The 21,373-nt window shown below is 41.4% G+C and overlaps 2 protein-coding genes across 7 annotated transcripts in view; one reads left to right on the top strand and one right to left on the bottom strand.

Annotated features, from left to right (window-relative positions):
* The window catches only part of mettl22 (methyltransferase 22, Kin17 lysine), a 155,141-nt gene that overhangs the window by 99,031 nt on the left and 34,737 nt on the right, over nucleotides 1-21,373 (top strand). For all 5 annotated transcript variants that reach the window (XR_013078294.1, XM_076751840.1, XM_076751839.1 and 2 more), the window contains 2 exons: nucleotides 14,067-14,147; nucleotides 14,762-14,864. Coding sequence is in view for 4 of the 5 variants with exons in the window: in XM_076751840.1 (XP_076607955.1) it covers nucleotides 14,067-14,147; nucleotides 14,762-14,864 (184 nt within the window). In the remaining variant the exon portion in view is untranslated. The remainder of the gene's footprint in view (nucleotides 1-14,066; nucleotides 14,148-14,761; nucleotides 14,865-21,373) is intronic.
* Nucleotides 2,047-7,474, bottom strand: LOC143333672 (uncharacterized). Of its 2 annotated transcripts, XM_076751848.1 has the most exons (4): nucleotides 6,847-7,474; nucleotides 5,880-6,035; nucleotides 5,697-5,789; nucleotides 2,047-4,930 (listed from the first exon to the last, which is right to left on the bottom strand). In XM_076751848.1, exons 1-4 carry the CDS (start codon nucleotides 7,285-7,287, stop codon nucleotides 4,895-4,897), a joined length of 726 nt encoding a protein of 241 aa, XP_076607963.1. In that variant the 5' UTR covers nucleotides 7,288-7,474; the 3' UTR covers nucleotides 2,047-4,894. The 2 variants fall into 2 exon arrangements, with proteins under 2 accessions (XP_076607963.1, XP_076607962.1); XM_076751847.1 differs by lacking the exons at nucleotides 5,880-6,035; nucleotides 6,847-7,474 and having other exon boundaries at nucleotides 5,697-5,715.

Below are 21,373 nucleotides of genomic sequence, written 5' to 3'. Positions count from 1 at the left end.
CAAATAAAAAGCATGGGATCAGAAAAAATGAAAGAGAGAGCAATAAGGTAACTGGGGTTTTGTGACCTGATAACTGGATCGGGGTCACACTCAACCAGTGGTAGTTTAAAGCTGGGTCTATGGACAAAGTTCATACTGAGGTATTAATACATGGAGGATTCTTGGAAATTTGGGTTCAATGGCCTATATTTGATCATATAAGTTTAGTGACACAATGAATGAAATCTTCAGTAGTGACATCCCATGTTACCTATTTCCCCCCCTTTTGTCTCAAGTTTAACTTGATGTGTGATCCTGAGAGCACAAATATATATGGATAGTAAATCACTTGTCACTTCATCCAACGTATTGGTGTTAAAGACTAGGTCACCACTTTGAAGGACAACAAACACAATAAAGCCATAAAAAAAGCAATGTTATGTATCCTATGTGTACAGGTAACATGCTTCGAGTGGTGGGTAGACAAGATTCACATTTACAGTTATTCCACCATTTATCATATATTATTTATCTGTGTTAAAGAAGGACCAGGTCAATTCAATTCAATTCAATTCAATATTCCGTTATTAGTCCCACGAGGGGAAATTCCAGATTACAGCAGCATCAGTAGAGCAGATTACTATAAGAAGTGCATGCAACTTAGAAATAACATTAGTATATATACAAAAGAGTGAGAATTTTAAATAAAAATGAAAAGAGAGAAATTGTAAGGAATTGTAAGAAATTGTGAATCGTATTTACAGACTGTTATGTACATGTTTTATTGCACAGACTATTGCACAGACTCTTGCACTGATCACTTGGAGCAGTTTTTATTGTACAGTCTGACAGCTGCAGGGAGGAATGACTTGCGATACTCTTTCACACACTTTGGAGCACCCTTTTGTAGTGTCCTGTCACTGATGGAGCTCCTCAGTGCCGTGAGTGTGTGTTGGAGGGGGTGGTAGTCATTGTCTGTCACGGAGGACACCCCCCCCCTCCCCCCACCTCCTCCACCAGTTCCAGAGGGCATCCCACGACAGAGCTGGCCTTCCTGATGAATTTGTCCAGCCTCTTCCTGTCAGCTGTTGTGATGCTGCTCCCCCAGCAGACTACACCATAGAAAATGGCAGAAGCCACAACAGAGTCACAGAAGGTCTTCAGGAGTGCCCCACGCACCCCAAAAGACCTCAGCCTACTGAGCAGATCGAGTCTGCTCTGTCCTTTTTTGTAAAGTGCAGTGGTGTTATGAGTCCAGTCCAGTTTGTTGTTCAGATGAACACCCAGGTACTTATAAGATGTCACCATCTCAATGTCCCTTCCCTGGATGTTCACTGGTGATGGTGAAGAGTACAGGCACCAACGAAAGTCCACAACCAGCTCCTTGGTTTTACCCGCATCAATCAGGAGGTGGTTCTGCTGACACCAGTCCACAAAATCCTGAATGAGTCCTCCGTATGACCTGTCATCCCCATCTGTGATGAGGCCGACAATGGCAGAGTCATCAGAGAACTTCTGCAGGTGGCAGGTGGGTGACAGGTGTGAAAAGTCAGCTGTATAGAGGGTGAAGAGGAATGGTGCCAGCACCGCTCCCTGGGGGGGTCCCACACTGCAGAGGACAGTCCCTGACACACAGTCCCGTGTCTTCACATACTGTGGGTGGTTGGAAAGGTAGTCCACTATCCAGCATGTGAGGTGTTGGTCCACTCCAGAAAGTTCCAGCTTGTTTCTCAGGATGGCTGGCCTGATGGTGTTAAAAGCACTGCTAAGGTCCAGGAAAAGGACCCGAACAGAGCTCCCAGGTGATTCCAGGTGAGATAGAGCTCGATGGATGGAGGAAGATGAGGGCATCGTCCACTCTGATGCCCGGCTGATACGCGAACTGCAGCGAGTCCATGGACGAGTTCATCAGGGGGCGCAGGTGGGCAAGGACCAGCTGCTCCAGGGCCTTCATGAGGTGGGATGTTAGGGCCACCGGCCTGTAGCAGCTAGGGTCCTTGGGATGTGGGGTCTTTGGCACAGGTACCACGCAGGACATCTTCTAGAGGCGAGGCACCCTTCCCAGTCTCAGGCTCAGGTTAAACAGATGTCCAATGATCCCGCTCAGCTGATCAGAGCAGGATCTGAGGAGCCTGGGACTGAGGCCATCCGGTCTTGCAGCCTTCCTTGTCTTTAACCTCCTGAGCTGATTCCTCACCTGGAGAGGTGTGAGGGACAAGTTGGAGCAGGGGGGCTGAGTGTCTTGTGAAATGGCTGGGGGGATGGGAGGAGCAGTGGGGGGTGGCGTTGATTGTGGTGAGCTGAATACTGTGGAGGCGGGTAGGGGAGGGGTCATTGGGGTACTCAGGCAGGGTGCTGGCAGATGAAAAGAGGTCTGCTGCAGTGCTGGTGCAGCTGGGGGAGGGGCAGATGTTTCTTCAAACCTACAGAAGTAGGTGTTCAGCTCATCTGCCCACTTTGGATCCCCAGCCGCCTGGGAGTTTGGCTCTTCTTCTCCTTGAAGAGAGCCTTAATGTCAGGATTAATCCAGGGTTTGTTGTTAGAGTGACACCATACAGTCCTGGTGGGCACAGTGTTCTCCACACAGAAGTTTATGTAGGCCGTGATGCTGTCTGTCAGACTGTCAGTGTCCTCCTCATGAGAGTCACTGAATATATCCCACGCTGTTGTATCGAAGCAGTCCTTCAGGACCTCTTCAGCCTCATCAGACCACCTCTTCACTGTGCGGGACACAGCTGGTTGCCTGTTAACAAGGGACTTGTATACAGGCAGGAGATGAACCAGGTTGTGATCAGCTCTTCCCAGAGGGGGGAGGGGTGATGATTCGTATGCCTCCTTGGTGTTGGCATAGAATAAGTCGAGTGTTTCATTGTCTCTGGTGACACATGTGACATACTGGATGAATTTGGGCAGAGTGGAGGACAGAGAGGCATGATTGAAATCCCTGGAGATCAGTAAGAGGGCCTGTGGTTTCTGAGTCTGCAGCCTGCTGATCACGGAGTTGATGACGTCACAGGCTGCATCGGCGTTTGCAGAGGGTGGAATATACACAGCCGATACTATGACATGCGAGAACTCCCGCGGCAGATAGTATGGCCTCAAACTAAGAGCCAGCAGCTCAATGTCTGGGCAGCAGTGCTGCTCTTTGATAGTGATGTGCCTGGAGTTACACCATCTATCATTCACAAACACTGCCAGCCCTCCTCCTTTCCTCTTACCACTCCTCTCTGTCCGGTCTGCCCATATGAGTGAGAATCCCTCCAGCGCTACAGTTGCATCTGTGTGCTGCGTTCCCAGCCGTGTCTCAGTAAACAATAGCATACCGCACCGCCGGAATTCCTGATAATGCCAGGTCAACGCCGCTAGCTCGTCCAACTTGTTGGGGAGAGATCTTACGTTCCCCATGATGACAGACGGGAGAGTTGGTCTATAAGCTCTCCTCCTGTCGCGGCGTTTGATCCCAGCGCGGCACCCCCATATCCTCCTCCTTAACTCGCGGGGGACATCAGGTCGCTCCTCTGGCCGCACAGCTGTGTTACGCAGGGCCAGCACACTGAAAAAAAAAATCTGTTGAACTAACATAATAAAATTATTGAAAGTGGTTGCAGTAAATATAGGTATGTTTTGGCAATATAAAAAAATCATGTGCATGTTTCATGATCTGCATATGGTACACTCACATGACTTTCTCATGCTCTTTTAACACAATACATTTTTGTTAAATATTTTTACGTTTCTTATGTTAATTGAAAAGAGATCTATCATATTAAACAACAAAAATGTAATCATTTTAATTTGATTCAATTTCAGAATGATTAACTAAAATAATTATCTTATGTTACTTTAAAAGTTACCCCCCCACACTACATACTAATTTCACAAAGACTGCAATCAAACCCACATCTTTCTTGTGCCACCTAAACACTGCACCTTTCAGAGAATAAAGTGAAGAAAACAAAATATCTTGAACCACTTTTAATCCAAAGATGCATCACAGAATTCAAAACTGTCAAAAATGCTTTGAAACGATGTTAAACACTAAAGCGTTACAAAGTAGCTGTAGTTTAGAACATTTTCATGTGCCTCCCAAAAAAATTGCACATCAAATAATTTGCAAGACTTTGTGAACAGGTCTTTACGTAAAAATTAACAATAAAAATGTGGATCACAAATATGCATTACCGTGCAAACACAAGTCTTGAAGCACTAAAAATTGTACATCAAAAAATGCAGTACTGTGCAGGCACATGTTTAGGTACCTAAACAATACAACTGAACATCAAAAATATACAGCACTGTGCAAACACATATTCACAGCACATGACATATTTAAAGCATTTCCAACACTGAGGAAAACCAGTGTAAAAAGTTTTTCTGAACACTCTGAAATAATCAACAGTACAGCTCTTAAATTCTTGAGCCATCTTGCAGAGCATGGTGCCCTTCAGCTTTACACAAAACATTACGAACAAGCTCTAGTAGTAAAAAAAAAAAAAAAAAAAAAAGACTCTTTAGCTGCAAGAATGAAAAAATATACTATTTTCATATGAAAAATATGTAGTAACTCTGCAAAATTTCAAACACTGAGGAATACCTAACTTTTCTCTGTAAACACTTAGAAAATCTGCATTGACAGATAAAACACTCATTCACAGAGTCTGTTCTTGAGCACTTGCGCTTTTTTGGAAAGAGTGGTGCCCTCCAGCTCCATGATGATTTTTTGGAGCACCTCAAATGTATACTGGAGGTCACGAGGGTAGTCGAGGTTCAGTGTGTAAATCAAGCCAAACAACATGGCAACAGCTAACGGAAAGTTGTCCAGCTCCTGCAAGACCACCTGTCCTTCAATCACTATGCCGATGTCATCTGGGTTTGAGTTGCAGTCTGCTTTCAGGATGTAAATACCAACTGTGGTCTACTCGATTGACCTTTCTTTGGTTTTGTCTGTGCCCTTAGAAACACATATTGTCAGAAATCAGGTTCAACATACACCTGAACAATCCTCAAGAAAGATTAGTAAAAACAGTTACAGTACCTTACAGAAGTGATCATCCCTTGTGGGATTTTCACCCTGTCATGTTACAGCCTTATGCTAAAATCAGTTAATTTTGCCTTTTCAATCTACAGTAGGAATTCTATGAGCAATTCATTTGTTTTGATTTATTTGTTTTTGTGCCCCTCAGACCAGCAGGTGGCCTTTTTTGGTTTGGTATTTAATTGATTGACTATTTAAAGAAAGTGAAGGTAAGCTGACAGAAATAATAGAAATAATATAAAAATCTGATCAACATTAAACGTTAATGCATATTTTTGATCAAATATGAAGGCCGATGTTAGATAAAGCAGTCAAATTTTAGTATTTAACAATAATGTGTGTGTATATATATATATATATATAATGTATATATATTTAGAACAAGAGACATCTCATCATTAAGGTTCTACAAGAATTTACAAGAATATTTTTTTTAAATCCTGTTCACACAGGCTCCAATTTGTCTGTGACAGGGTTGAACTCAACACGGCTATTAGCTGTAAAGAAATGTATAATAATGATGACCCTTTTTTGCCTGCGGTGGGAAAATACATTTTCTCAAAGGTTTAACCAGTCTACTATCACATGTAGCAATCAAAAATAAAATTATTTGAGATATTTTTTTCAAAAATGTTGAGAGCCAAAAGGCACCGATCTCAGAGAATCACCCTTATATACTCACCACATACTCTTGGACTAAGTTTCCTGGTTCCTCATTGAGGTACACACACAGTCCTTTGATAATACAACCTCGACCGAGGTCAACATCGTCATCCTGGCCAAAGGCAACAAGATTACTAAGTTATTTTTAAAAAGTATCACAGACTGAATTAAAATTGATAATGCATTTATATTTGTTTCTTACCTGAGCCATGGGTGCCACAATATCTTTAAGCACTCTCCCTACCTGTCCACCTCTTCGCTCAAACAGTCTCAGGAGTTTGCCGGACAGCATGTCTATCTGAGATAAAAACCTTGACTGTAGCGCTATGGTGGTGCTGCGTCTGAACTCTAAATTTATCTGTTTTAAAAATAAGAGAAGTAAAAGAGAGACATATTAAAGAAAAGCATATCATAATACCATTGAAATATTGTTTTGCAAGTATCCTTCAGTGGTTCAACTTAATAGTGCACAGCTGTATCTGTGTACACTTTATAAAACCTGTTTAACGATTAATCAGAACAAAGGTGTGCAGAGAAATTCATGAGCTTTGAACAACAAAATATTTCCTCAGTTCACCCACAAGTAAAAGTGAATATATTACAAATTAACTTCACTTCTTGTTATGAGACAGTTTTTAAATGCAAATTGACTTCATTTCCACTGGTATGTGGGGCCATGCATGTTTGAAAGAATGTCATAGATCTAACAAGTCAAAGTTAGAGCATTAACAGAGTATCAAAGGGGGCATCCCTTTAATGCAAGAGTCATGCAGCATGTTTGCCACTCCATTATAAAACCAAATGTGGATGAAGTTAATCTTGTGTCAACCTAAACTTGAAGCAGACTTACCCACATAACTATAGGATGAATCAGAGTGAGAACCATTTTGTTAAAAAATAATCTAACCAAAATCTTTACATTTCATCATATTGTATTTAAAAGTCAGAAACATCTTTTTTGCAGCTGGCTTAAAGGATTCTTTCGTTTTTAAAGAAAAAATAAATTCAAATCAAACTGATTTCTAGGATCAGTCTTGTTCTTTGAAGTGTTATGTTTAGGGCATACGAGTCAAAACCAAAGACTAATCTTTTTTTTTTTTTTTACATCTAGCAATGGGCCAAAGTGGACAATTTTGCTGACTGGTTGTGTAAATTAAGGTGTGATGTACCTCAGTTACATCGAAGAGGGCTGGCCATCTGTTCTTGAAATCTTCAACCATTGGTTTGTCTCGAACCACTTCATACCTCCTGTGTGCGAAGGTCTGGTCCATTTTCCTTCTCACTGTCTCCCTGTTGTTCCGCTTCTTCACATCTGACAGGAGTTCCACTCTCAGAGCCTCCAGACTCTGATCTGATTCTCCAGTGGGATAAGGGGGGCAGTAGTTCACTTCAGAACGTCTTGGTCTTTTGATGGCAGAGGCAGGACCTGATTTACCCTCAGGCTTGTGCTTAACAGAGTTCACCAAAACTTCAGGACATCCCAGCTTTCTCAAATGCGTACGGTAAATTGCAAGTTTGTTCTTTAAGCTTGCCTTCCAACCAGCATATCCTGTCACTGAGCCTCTCTCTGTTAGACAAGGGTGTTTGGAGACGAGTGCCTCACCAACCATGTTGAATTCTCTGTCTGTGACATAAACTTTGTATTTGACAATTTCTTGAATCAGACCTTCTAAAATGTTTGACTTGAGTTTAAGATCTGGGATGAGCACTATGCCATTCTCTCTGAATGCTGCATTGCCTCTTTCAAGTTTTAACTCTGCATCAAAGCCAAACTGTGGAACATTGAAGGTGCTAGGCCAAAATGTCCTGGAGGTTGACGAGGTGGATGCATCTGATTCTGGTGAAGATAAAATGTCAGTATCAACGCCACCACTAGACACTGATGAACCTTCTTCCAGAAAACTAGAGTTACAAGCACTTCCTGAAGAAATCTGGACCTCCACGCGCTGCAGGGTTAAGGTGCCTGCCATATAGATTACTCTGATTGTTCCACGATCTGTCACTTCATCCATTGAAGTGAGGTTCATGAACTCATTGTTAAATAGGGGATCCATGAACTGAAGCCTGAAGTTTGTTTGAATAGTACACTGTCTCTGCACAATATCAACAAGTTCACTGACAGATGTTGGAAGTCCATCTGGGAAAGTCAAGCGCTGACTGTTGTTATCTCCAAGGATGACTTTCAAAAGAGCCGCCATGACAACAGGTTTCAATCTGTCAAAAGGATGAATAAAAGTTAGACATTTTTCTAGTAGTTAAAATGCATTTAGACAGTAAAACTAACCACTCAGCAACTTTAAAGGGCCCAAAACGCCGCCGACAAAAAGAGGACAGACTAATATGCCCAGGGTTTCTGCAGAAATCAGTCAGTCAAATTTAATGCTATTTAATGCCATTTTAATGCTATACTGTAATAACTTTAATGCCACGACCATGAACTCAACAAATTAACAACAATTTGTGTGCAGTCTTTCATTTCTTTTCATATGCTTTTTGTAAATGATGAATGTTTATATGAAAACTGTCCCTACATTTCACTATTTCTGAATCCGAAAACCACCCACGGGCTGTAGTCATTCTCTGAAATCCATGTTTTCTGCCAATTTTTGCTGGAATTTGCGTTTCCCCATTTCCCGGCTCTCCTCCACTTGGTCCAACCTGTCGGCCACTTTAAAAACATGCAGTTTTTGGCAGTTGTACCCGACCGGCCGGAACAGCTATTGCAATGCTTCGGCATGTTTAACGCAGATGCACATATCTGTCGAATCGCAGTCTTTAATGATATATTATGTTATCATTGTCAAATATTTTTCCTGAAAACTGCAGAAAGAATTTTTAATGCCACTGAGAATCAAATTTAATGATTTTTAATGCCATTTAAGGCCTTATTTGTCACAAAATCAATTTAATGAGTATTAATGCTTTTTAATGCCCTGCAGAAACCCTGATGCCACAAGAATTTAGAGAGTGAAAGATGGAAAGTTACTGCACATTGGATCATCAAAAGTAAACAAATAAAAATTAATAAAAATAATGAAAGAATGCAGTGGGGGAAAAAACTGAGAACTTTTTTGGATGTACAGACAAAACATGCAAAATGCATTATGAATAAACAAAGCTAGTACATTTAGTAACCAACCTTTAATGTGGATGTGCCTTTTTAAAGTTACCATACGGCAGGATCCAACCATGTAGTCAGCTAATGGATAGACATCAGTCAGTTCACTGAGTGCTAAGAGCTTGACTTCTCTTGTAGGGGACAACCTTAGCTCAAAGGCTCTGTAGTGTTCCACATACCAAGCACACAGCACTCTTACTATGACAAACAAGTTCCCATCGATGATGCACATCTGGATAATTTCAGCAAACTCTGGTAATCCACCTGCTGATCCATGTGCTACTATCATGCCCTTGCTGTAGGCAGTACCCCAGAATTTTGCATTTTTTGCAAGATTTACTTCATCAATGTTGGGATATTTTAAATGAATAGCACGAGACACCTCTTCTTTCAATAACTCAACTGGAACTGTGGACACACATTGTACATCAAGGCAAGGTTTACCATAAGATGGCGAATTGATGTGGAATGCAATCATATACTGATGCTTTGATGCCAAAGTCAAAGGTAAATTTTTGAAGCAACTAGTATGTTTCACTATCTGCTTAAAATATTTATGTTTGGCTTCAAAGCGCATTGTCCAGACAGACAATAAAGGTCCAAAACAGCGAATCAACCGAGGATAGTGCTCGAGGAAGTGGTGCTTTGGCAGAAGTCTCACAGTAGGAAACAGCTCTTGGAACCTCTGTCTGTGTTCAACTATCTTACTTTCAAGGTATGAGACTCATCAGTATGCACCGGGGCCACAACTAGTTCAGTAATGTCTTTCAAATCCAGCAACACAACCCATGCTGGCTCATTTTGTGGAACACAAGACCCAATTAAAAATGGGAGGAACCTAAGCAAGCTCCAATTTTCATGGGCGTTGCCTCCAATGGACTTCCAACTGGACAAACTCTTAGGGACAACATGAGGCTTGTTAGTCTTGTCAGACCATTTGTATGGGAATGACAATATAGCTTTGTTTAGCTCATCTAATGTAAAAAATTTCTTTGCTATCAAAAAATTCAGGCAGTACGCCAATTCAAACGGCACAATTCCCTCAAATATGTCATGAGCAATATCAGGGGGATATCCAATCACAACATTAAAGTGTGACAGGCTCTTGGTGAGAGCACACTCTCGTTTTACAGCCAAGTGATGTGTGGCGTTCTCAACAGCTAATTGCACATGTTCTGCATGTTCTTCTTTTGTCCTCAACTGAAAAACACCAGATGCAACACAATGAGAACTGATTTCACAACTTCTTGCTGTGCAAAAACGACAGATGTAATCTCCAGAAAAACTCTCAATGAAGCCAGCAATACTGTGTGCTCCTAGATTATCAGCCACAACACTATGCACTGTACCTTTTAAAGATGTACCTAACTGAGGAACATACACACCATGGTCCTCCAAGGTTTTTAGATCTTTTAAGAGAGGTTCCAAAACATTATCAAAGAGGATAAAGGATGGAATGAGAGCCTGGAGGTAGGTTTGACAGTAACCAATAAACAGCACAAAGTTTGTGCTTTTTTCTAGAGGTGCCTAGGGGATTACAAGTTTCAAAATCATCAACATAGAGACAGATTGATATTCTTAACTCATCATTATTCAGAAACTTGTTTTGTTGAAAATGACTACCGTCTTTAAATGACCTATATTCATACGATGGGTCTCTTTCGAGGTTTGTTGTTCCGGTATGACTTTCTATGAGTTTGTCAAGAATACCTTTTCTACTTAAGACCTGCTGCAATGACTTTAAGATTGGGACATATTGAAAGGTTCTGAACTTTTTACCATCAAGGATAAAAGTCACAGGTTCCACAACAGTGAAGCAATCCCTGTAGTATTTTTTACGCTGATATGAACCAGAAAGTGGCCCTCCCTTCTCAATAGCCTTTGATATTGGATTGGTTCTATACACTGCAGAAGTGATATTAGCAACTACTGAGTCCTCAACCTGAAAGTTAAGTCGCTTTAAGATATCAGCAACTATATCTTTTGAAAGTGGCACAGATGCTGAACTTAAATAATTAAGCTCACATAAAAAGTCATCTATAGCTGTACCTGGCACATGAACAAGATACTCCAACTTGAGTAGGGCTGCTGCAAGTTGCTTCTCAATTGCACTTGAGAGGACCCTGGGATCAGCTGACTCTACAGTGTCGCTCTCCACACACTCATCTTCCTGGCCATCAGTGGGTAAAAGTTCAAAAGGCAGAGGTGCATTTGTTATCACAATACCTGGCTTAAAATCAGTCAAAGAATGAGATGCATGTCTCCGACTTTTGTGAGACCTAAAGGTTCCATAAACAGTTGTATGAAAATCACAACCATCAAACATGCAAGTCACTTTTTCACTTTTCTTTAAATAAGCATTTATGTGAGCAAAGTACTTTCTTTCATTTCCCAAATTTTTACACGAGCAAATGTGACACTTAAATACAGATACTACTTTTACTGCTTTATCATTTGTGGAATGATCCCGAGAGTGATGAATATGTAATGCATTCCATGTTTTAAATGAAGAAGAAGAATCAGAGGGACAATCCCCTTTATTTGTCACACAGATACATGCATCATGCCCACACACGCCATGCACTGGTGAAATTTGTCTTCCGCCTTTAACCCATCCTGGTCGTCTTTCCTCCGCGGCAGACCAGGAGCGGTGCAAGGGCACTCTAAAAACGTACATGGATAACGGCTGGTACGCCCAAGGTGTGGATGCTTCAGTTTGTAGTGGTTCAATAATGCCAATCTTCCTGCAACTGCCACTAAGCACAGTTTACACTGCCACATACACTGGTGAACGAGAAACAAGAGAAAAAAAAAATCAGTATAAAAACAATTTTAAAAAAGAAATGCAATCTGGAAATTATTAAATGAGATGTAATCACGTGAAGTTAACAATTTATAATTACAGTAGACATGCTCACCACAACTACAGAAACTAGAGAGAAAAAAAAAAAGCACCACTTGCAATAAAAGCAGTGTTCATTTCAGTCATGTCTGTATAATATATTAACTAATTTCTCTTACTGCTCTTACCGATTACTGCTGTGTTAAATGCTCTTTATCCATTTCCTGCAATAAATGCAGTGTTTCAATACATAACTTAAATAAATGTTCATTAAAAAAAAAATAATAAAAAAGCGAGATCTATTCTCCAGTCTGCCTCTGTCACTATCACAACGTGTACTCCAAAGAAGACGGACAAGTTCATAATCTGAACGGATCGATTCAGAATTATTCAAAGGCCAGCTAAAATATTAAACTCCGTTAATGTCAATCTCACGGTTGTTACCAACTTCTGGTTCAGCACAACTCAGAAACACTCATAACGGAACCAACTGGACAAAACGTGTCTCCACGGTAATTCACTCCGTGTTGTGACACTGGCTAACACGGTGAATTACATTTCCAATCATTTCAACGGGTCATAAGACAGCGGTGCAGAACGTTGTTGTGTGTCGCGGGGCTTAAGCTGGCTACGTCTATTACCTGACAAAAGATAGAGGAAAAAAAAAAAAAACACGAGCAAAGTACAGTGTTCAAATGTGCGGCAAAGGACAAAATTTGCGACGAATAAGGTCGACATCTGTATATGAAATGAAAACAAACACGGAAAATATATTCCACAACTTTGAGTCGCTGCTTAACATAAAAATAGCGGAGGGTAGGTTCTTAACAATTAGCCCGTCGTACGCCACAGCTAGCAATTCTAGTTGGCTAGTCGAGCCAAGATGACAAAAAATACACACTAAAAATCACACAGAACCAACCAAAAGGACAAAATTCCAATGTAGAAACAAGACGTCGGATTAAATGTGCCATTCTGCAATTCCCATAAGCGTTTAAAAATTTGAGAGACACTTACCTTTTCAAAACAGCCTCGGGCCTGAACGCGCACCGCGGAAAGGACGCAAAATGGCCGAGAACTTGAATTTGAAGGTGAAGGTGAAACTTTCACAGCACAATGACATGACATTTTCCTGAACAATGAACATCCTCGAAAAATGTGTAGAATTCAAATGTCCGAATCATGTTTACTCCTCAAACATAGAACAATGATGTGGAATGTAAAAGATATATTCATAAAAAGTCGACAACCCCCATGAGGCTATTTTTTCAGTGCAGCTGATCCCTACTGTAAACAATGGGAGCCATTGTCTCATGGACCCACAGACGCGGAGGAAGTTGCACGAGTTGTAAAAAGTGATGAAAAAGTAGCACCAGAGTTACCGTGCTTGATGTCTCTGATGCACCAGAGATTTACAAACACGCAGAACTAAATTGGAATAAAAAAGACGCACAAGAAAACAGTAAGAGATAAGAAAAACTAGAGAGCTGCTGTAACAGGCTGCCGCTCGTACAGCGCCACCAATCAGATACAAGGAATTGGACTCCAGTTTAAACATTGCACTCTATCAATGTACTTGCAAAGGAAAAAAAAGAACATACAGCGCATCAAGGACAATAGACAAACAAGAAAAAGACTGAGCAGTATATTTAGTGTGAAATTATGGAATAAACCGTAAATATATACAGTCTTTATTTTTAATGAATTATATTCAATCTTTCCATACTTCTAGCAGGCTAGGGAAATAATACATCCAAACAGGTCACCACCTCATTTGAAGAACAATACACATGAGTCATGAAGTCATGCTCACTTGGAATTCAAAAGAATTGCAGGTATGTAGTTGTGTGATTTGTGAGGTCAGTTTTTTAGGCTGTCCCTTTAATTGCAGACTTAACTATGAAGAGGACTTGTTCAGCATTAATAAATTAAGAGTTTTTTTTATAAATAAAGATTTCTGATATTTACATATCTTCTGCAGCAGAAGATATCTAATGTTGCGTAAATATGTACCTTGCACACTGAAATAACAGGTATAGCCTACTGACTTTGGCACACCCCATTTTACTAAGGTTAAAGTTAAGTTACTAAATCTCCCCTTTTCTATTTGGCATTTTCCAGTTTGCCTCCTAAGCCCTATGTAAATTAACACAAGTGTAATGTGAAGTGAAATACATGTGCCGACTGGGAGGTAGGCTAGTTCGCTCCTTGCACACCTCACCTACACAAGCTAAGTTGCAGCACTTTACAACTGTATAAATCAATAGCTACAGCTTTAAGTCAAAGGATGTCTGTGTCATGTAAGTTTGGAAGACCTTCTTCCAAGGCCTTCTTCTTCAACTTTGGTGTATGAGTTGCTGTCATAGCAAGAACCAACCACCTTCTGACCATAGAAAATGTCTGTCTTTCCATTTGTCTAATCTTTGTAGATGCTGATGTGGAATTTAGCTGGACAGAGGAGGATGTAGCAGATATGTATAACAACACCAGCTTCATCATTGCTGCTGATGGTAGGTCATTGACGTGATCAAAACTAAAACACATTGAACAACTCTTCTCTAGGACACCATGCTTCACTTTAAAAGGTTATTGAGCTGAAACAGAAGCTTAAACATTTGAAATTAAGAAAATGAAAGTTGTTGTTCAATTATAATCAAAATCAGAAATCAGAATTAGAATCGGCTTTAGTGGCCGATTATTATTAAATATTATGAACATAAACAACACCTTTAGGAAGAAAATGTCTGGAATTGACACCCCCACTGCATTCCAGTTAGCAAGTTTCATGTTACAAGACAAAAAGTCTGTGTTGCAACTGTCCCACTGTTACTTTTGTACTTTCCATAACAAGAAGGTGATGCTCTTGCATGAAGAGTCAGGGCTTTTTCCTGTGACTAACTGGCCAGTGAAAACTTGGCCAACGAGGACTCTTCTCACAATTTAGTCAACTATTACAGGGCAACCCGAGCTGGGTATTCTCGAGGCAAAGAGAATATTTTACTCTTGTAATGTATATTACAGCTTTACAGCTGCAGTATGAATAATGGAACTACAAAGAATACATACACAGACTGACAAACAAAAAATTAGAAAAAATATTTACATTTGTTTTTTGTGTCACCAGTTTGCTATGATGATGATCTGACAGATGGCCTTTTCCGAACACTGTACCGACTCTGCAGTAACTTTCCTCACACCTGCACTATCTTCATCACCATCGAGAAAAGGTAAGCTCAAAATGTTTGAGTACAACCCTACACTCCAATGTGTTTTTCTCGGTTCAAACAGGACAACTTTATGTAAAGTATATTTATTTATACTGCATAAATTACATTTGGCAGTGTGGCTCTGTTCTGGGAACTCCCTTCCCTTTCACATGCTTACATGAAAGGCCTGAAGCAGAGAGACCCCCTCTCTGTTCTTCCATTTGCCTACATCGACAGTCTATAGCAGGGAGAGCAGCAGCAAAGACCCCATGGGGACCAGAACAGAGGAGGCATTATTGACAGCAGAAATGACATTTATTAAGTCGGACATAGCTTGCAGAGGAAGCAGAGACGGTAAACAGGCAATGACACCTTAAATACAGTGCCCTGTTTGAGATGTGCCAAAAAGGTGCAAGCAGAGAATCAGCTAAGCTGTCAGCTGATGTGAGCTGGTTTGACATCAGCTGAGCCATCAGTCAATAAAGCGAGAATGCAAATTGAGCTTGATCTCCATGGCCTGCTTGACTTTGCGCTATGCTTCATCAGCTGAAAAATACTTATTGTCATCATACAGCTGCAAGAAATAAATTACATTTTATCTTTACTCTCTGATCAGAAACAAAAGTACTGTGTTTTTTATGCATGGATGGCAGACACTGTAACATAAGAGTTATGCTAGAAAAGAAGTGGTTCAAATGACATGTTAAGTCATTTTGGAAATCAAGGCCAAATTCAAAGGCAGAATAACAAGTCACTAAGAAAGCAAAATGGGGATAATTGTGCATATTCTCAGACAGTCTCCCCAGGAAGTCTTTCATAGTGTTACACTTATTTGTTCCTGTGAAAAGTGACCAATGTAGTTGTGTCAGAAATGAAAAGACAGCTAAGCACAGAAGTTCAAACGCTGACTGCTTTCTCACCTCTGCACAGCTGGCCAATCTAAGCATGAAGTGGATGTGAATGTTGGACTTTCAGTTTCTGAAAGTAACATAAATGCTTGGATACAAAGCTAAATCAGAAAGGTATTTGTGGAGGAGGTCTCCAAAGCTATACAGTGCATTTGGAAAGTATTCACACCCCTTCACTTTCCCCACATTTTATGTTACAGCCTTGTTCCAAAATGGATTACATTCCTTTTTTGTCTCATCAATCTACACACAATACCCATAATGACAAAGTGAAAAAGTTTTGGGTTTTTTTTCTCCAAATTCATTAAAAGGAAAATACTGAAATATCGCATGTACATAAGTATTCACACCCTCTGCTATTGAGCTCAGGTGCATCCTGTTTCCACTGATCATCTTCCTATTTGTGGAGAAATGTTGAAATTCACAGTGCCTGCACACTGTCGAGGTTGATCAGATTAACTCCCTGGGAGGAGTTTATTAAATTATGACCCTTCAAATGAGAAAAAGAAATTCTAATTCAAAATGACTTCCTGTTAGGTTTAGGTCCCAGATTTCTTTTTTCTTTTCTTTTCTTTTTTTTTTTTTGAAGTCATGGGATGTAACTTGTTGGGGTGGCTGTGGCTGAGGAGGTCCACCAATGAGAAGGCTGGTGATTTGATCCCTGGCCTCTGCAGTCTACATGTTGCTGTGGCATCGGTGTGTGTGTGTGCATGGTTAAAAAAAGCTTGTTATGAGCAGGTGACCTAGCCGTCGAATGAATATGTGTGACTAGGTGAATGCAGGCTTGTGTTGTAAAAGTACTTTGAGTGGTCATCAGATGAGAAAAGCACCATATAAATGCTGTCCATTTGCCATTTACGTGTGTCCACCATTTTTTTTTAATTTTTTTAAGGGGTGCTATCTAGCCATTTTGCTACACCCAGTCCTGAGACCCATGTCAGATATCAGTCTATGCCAATTCTGACACATGCACCAGGTTAAGTGAGTTTTACAACTTCCCTAGCTCCTCAATAACAACTGCCAGGGTGATGCTGTTCAAAACAAAACTCGGTCTATACAATAAAGCGTCATTTAGGTGTTCAGGCTTTTGTGCCCACATTTGAGGTAGATCTGGTCAACCCACTCGGATAAGTATATATATATAGTATACAAAACATGTAATTTCCTGTTGCCAGTAGATAGTGCTATGACTATACCCATGTTCTTAAGACGTGCTTGAAGTTTAGTTAATTGATTGGTTTCTTCTGGCTTCATTGATAAATATTACTGGGTATCATCTACATAGCAATGGAATGTAATGTTTTCCAAAACTATCTTGGTCCAAGATGGCGCCACATGAGTAGCATCTGGTTAAAGCAGCTCTGACCGTTTGTCTTAGTGTGTTTTTGTGCTTTTTTCATGTTTCCTCTGTCACTAGTCTTGGTTGATCATGCATACGTATGGATGTACAACTGGTGAGACTTGTGATTTGCTTTTTACTCTTTTTTGGATTACTTCAAACAGCATCATGAGATCCATTCAGTCATGGGTCCATTGTTTACACATGGGAACAGCTGATAGCTGTGCAACACAAATACAGTCCCAGTGGAAAGACAGGAGATCCCCATGGAAATGAGATTGGATGAGGATGGATGAGGTGTATAAAATATGAACAGAAATAATAACTGCAAAGACATTTAACAAAAAACATCAATAACAATAAAGAAGTTATTCTTACATTTTTTACTCTGTGCCAGTTTATTCATTCATAAACTAATGGCCACCTTGGGCTTGCATACCTTTGACCATGTCAGGTGTGATCATTGTGACAGCCAGTCTAAAGTCCTGGTGGACATCAAGTCTGTTTCTGGCTTTTGTTTTTATTGTCACAAGGTCACTGAATGCTAGACAAGTATGTAGTGCGGAATGGGAGATTAACCTTTGTTACTGCGTGTTTGGCCAGTCTGGGAGCAACAGCTTGTCCTTTGACAATCCAAAACTTTTTGTATCCTTTCTCCTGTTAAATATTTTTTTGACACAGAATCATCTTAAAGGTCACAAAGCTTATCTTCACAGCCGAGGTATTCCACGTCCTTGAGGGTGGAAATGTAGGGGTCCAGCACCCACGCTTCCTTTGATAAGTACTCACCGATGCCTGCAAAGCGACTCTTAATTTCCTCATGGAGCAGGTTCAGGTGCCTGGTAAACTCAGTGCGTAAAGGACTGTGCATAAAGGACTGCATTTCGTTGTCTCTGTGTTGCACTCTGGTGACAATAAAGTTTAATCTAATCTAATCTAATCTAATCTAATCTAAAAAAAGATGTATACACAGTGCCAGCAGACTGCTTCAGCAGCAGTGGAAAGTGCTATAATTCCCCGTTTGACATTTTTTCAACTCTGTAATCCAGTTTGCACACAAAAGCATCCATGGCGTCTTTGCATTGCATGACGTTTGATTCAGGTCCCTGCATCCGCTTGCTCGTCTCATTGTAGAGTGTGAATGTGTCCACCAGGTATGCCGTGATCTTGCAAGAATTCCTTGATTTTTTTCCTGCAGTTCCATAAAACGCACAAGCACCACACAACAACCACCGCATCCCCATGTGTAGCAGCAATGTTTGATGTGCTTCATCCTCGCACAGCTGGGCAAAAAATCTCCTGTTAAATGGGCAACCCAAGTGTAGCCTAGCCTAGCCAGCTAGCTGACCTGAAGGTTATTTACGAAGTTCAGAGGTCAGAGGAAATAAATAGCTGAATGAATTTAAATATGGAACAAAAATATGTTTTAATTTGGATTATACAGAGTTTTGATTATCCAATTGGGTGTGTTAATGGGATTTTATAAATTTAATGTGTACAAATATAATTTTGGTAACCTCACAACCTCAGCGCAGACAAAATTGTGCGCACCCCCTACGATCTCTGGTGCCACCCAGTGGGGGGGCATGAACCCCAGGTTAGGAACCACTGATCCATACCACCTCTTATGAGGAATGTGAAATCTCTACCTAATAAGGTGGAAGAGCTAATGGCGCTAACTAGACTGCAAAGTGAGTACCAGGAGTGTAGTTTTAGGTGCTTCATAGAGGCAAAATGAACTCATGCAAGACTTGCATATTACGATGGACAATTTTCAACTGATGGGAGTGGACAGGAGAGCGTTAAGAGGAAGGGTGGGAGCATAGCGATGTATGTGAACAACAAATGGTGTAACCCAGGGCTCATCAGTATTAAGGAGCAGTGCTGCACAGGAGACATAGAGCTGCTAGCTGTTAGCATTTGGCCATATTATTTCCCAAGGGAGTTCTAGCAGAGGAAGGAGCTCAGGACAATGAAGGCGAGGAAGGCTACAGGCCTGGATGGCATCAGCTCCAGACAGCTCAGGTGCTGTGCAGATCAGCTCTGCCTGGTCATTCTGCACATCTTCAACATAAGCCTCAGTCTGGAGAGAGTTCCAGCCCTGTGGAAAATGTGTGGTTCCTGTCAAGATGGCCCCACAACTTAGTGGGAAGTCCAATGTGATGCTCATGGGGAAGACATTAACGTTCTCATTCACAGTATGTAAAGGACTTTCAACTTCTGTGTTGAAGGAGGGCACAGAGGACTACTGGAGACAGGCTTCAGTTGAGACACATGAAATTTCGGGTGGATGTCAGGTAACTTTAAAGTTACTGCCTGAAGGTTAATGAGTTTCAGGACAGGAAACGGCCCAATAAACCTAGGAGACAGTTTGAGTGACTCAGTGTGTAGCGGAATATTCATTGTGGAAATCCAAACTGACTGACCTGGTTTGTAGAGAGGGACGAGGTCCTGTGATGATCGTGGTGCGTTGTTTGACTCCCTGGGTGCGTTCAAGAGCCCTGGTGGCCATAGCCCAGATGTCCTTAATCTTCATATGCTCGGCCACCGATGGAACGGTGATCTCGGCCTCTTGAGAGGGAAACAGCGGCGGCTGATAGCGTAGAGGCCTCAAAAGGAGAGGGACCACTCGCAGAGGAAGTCAGAGAGTTATGGGAGTATTCAACCAATGGAAAGAGAGAGCTCCACTCTGATGGGTTGTCAGTACATAGGCACCGTAGCACTGTTTCCAAATCATGGTTTACCCTTTCTGTCTGCGTGTTAGACTGGGGATGGAAACCGGAAGTAAGGCTGACTGTTGCCCCTAAAGCTTTGGCAAATGCTTTCCATACCTGAGAGACAAACTGGGGCCCTCGGTCAGAGACAATATCATGGGGAATACCATGTAGTCTGATGACATGGAGTGTGATAAGTTCAGCCGTTTCCAGAGCCAAGGGCAGCTTCTGTAGAGGGACAAAGTGAGCAGCTTTAGAGAAAATATCAACTACAGTGAGAATGGTTTTACCTTGGGAAGTTGACCGCAATATGAGACCAGGGTCTCCCAGGTATGGGCAACGAGAGGAGGAGAGCGGCCAGTGCCTTATGAGGGGCCTTGCTGCGAGCGCAGGTGGTACAGGCAGCAACATACTCGCAAGCATCAGCCTCTAGTGATGTCCACCAGCTGCGATGACTCGATCCTTGGGAATGATGATGCGCGTACTAGGAAAGTACAGCCCCTACCCCAGTGTCAGAAGCATCCACCTCCACTATGAATGGGTGGCTGGGTTAGGTTGAACCAGAATGGGAGCTGATTTAAACAGCCCCTTGAGTTTCTTAAAGGCCCTGTCAGCCTCCATTGACCAGCTAAACTTCACTTTGGAAGAAGTCAGCTTGGTTAATGGGATGGCTATTTTACTGTAGTCCCGGACAAACCTACGATAGAAGTTAGCGAATCCGAGAAAGTCCCTAAGGACATCATTAATCAGTGCCTGAAACACTGCAGGAGTGTTGTGAGCCAAAAAGGGCATCACCAGGTACTTGAAGTGGCCAAGGGGTGTGTTGAAAGCAGTCTTCCATTCATCCCCCTCTCTTATGTGAACCAGGTGGTAGACATTACATAGATCAAGTTTCATAAAGATGGTAGCTTCCTGTAGAGAGTCAAAGGCAGAGTTAATGAGAGGCAGCGGGTATTTATTTTTGACAGTGATCTCATTTAAGCCCCTGAAGTCAATGCATGGCCTAAGGGTGTTGTCTTTCTTCTTTGCAAAAAAGAAACCCGCACCAAGAGGTGAGGAAGAGGGGTGTATTATACCAGTCTTTGATATACTACTCCATCACCTCCCGCTCCGGACGTGACAGGCTATAGAGCAGGGGTGTGGGTACTTGGACGATTGCAGGCCATGATAGTCAAAGATTCGTCGGCAGGGTCAGATTTTTTCAAAACAAACATTTTCAGTGCAATCAATAGTCAGGCCCAGGGTGCATAACGTTTTTCCCTGTCAGTTTCAGTAGACACTCTGGAACTGTTACACATGGGTGGTGCACATTTGAGACCAAAATCTTTGCATTCAACTGGACATGGCTTTGCATTTTATGGGCGTTTATGGCCAAGACTCAAATACAGGTTTTAGTCCTTTCAAATATACAACAAGCTTCTGTCATAGTTGTCAATGATGAGTCATTGGTCCTGTGTCAGCCAACATTTCATAGATGGTGCCATGAACTGTAATCGTAAAAACTGGAAGCTGCGTGGACTTGAGGTGTAGAGAGAGGTACAATAAGTCCTACCTCTTCCCTGATTGCAA

The sequence above is a fragment of the Chaetodon auriga genome, chromosome 16, assembly GCF_051107435.1.
Source record: "Chaetodon auriga isolate fChaAug3 chromosome 16, fChaAug3.hap1, whole genome shotgun sequence".
Taxonomy (NCBI): Eukaryota; Metazoa; Chordata; class Actinopteri; order Chaetodontiformes; family Chaetodontidae; genus Chaetodon; species Chaetodon auriga.
This window is presented reverse-complemented; position numbering and strand designations above follow the sequence as displayed.

Bases quoted from the DNA above. Each gene is read 5' to 3' on its own strand.
- LOC143333672 (XM_076751847.1), bottom strand. From the start codon at position 3,630: ATGCACATGATTTTTTTATATTGCCAAAACATACCTATATTTACTGCA.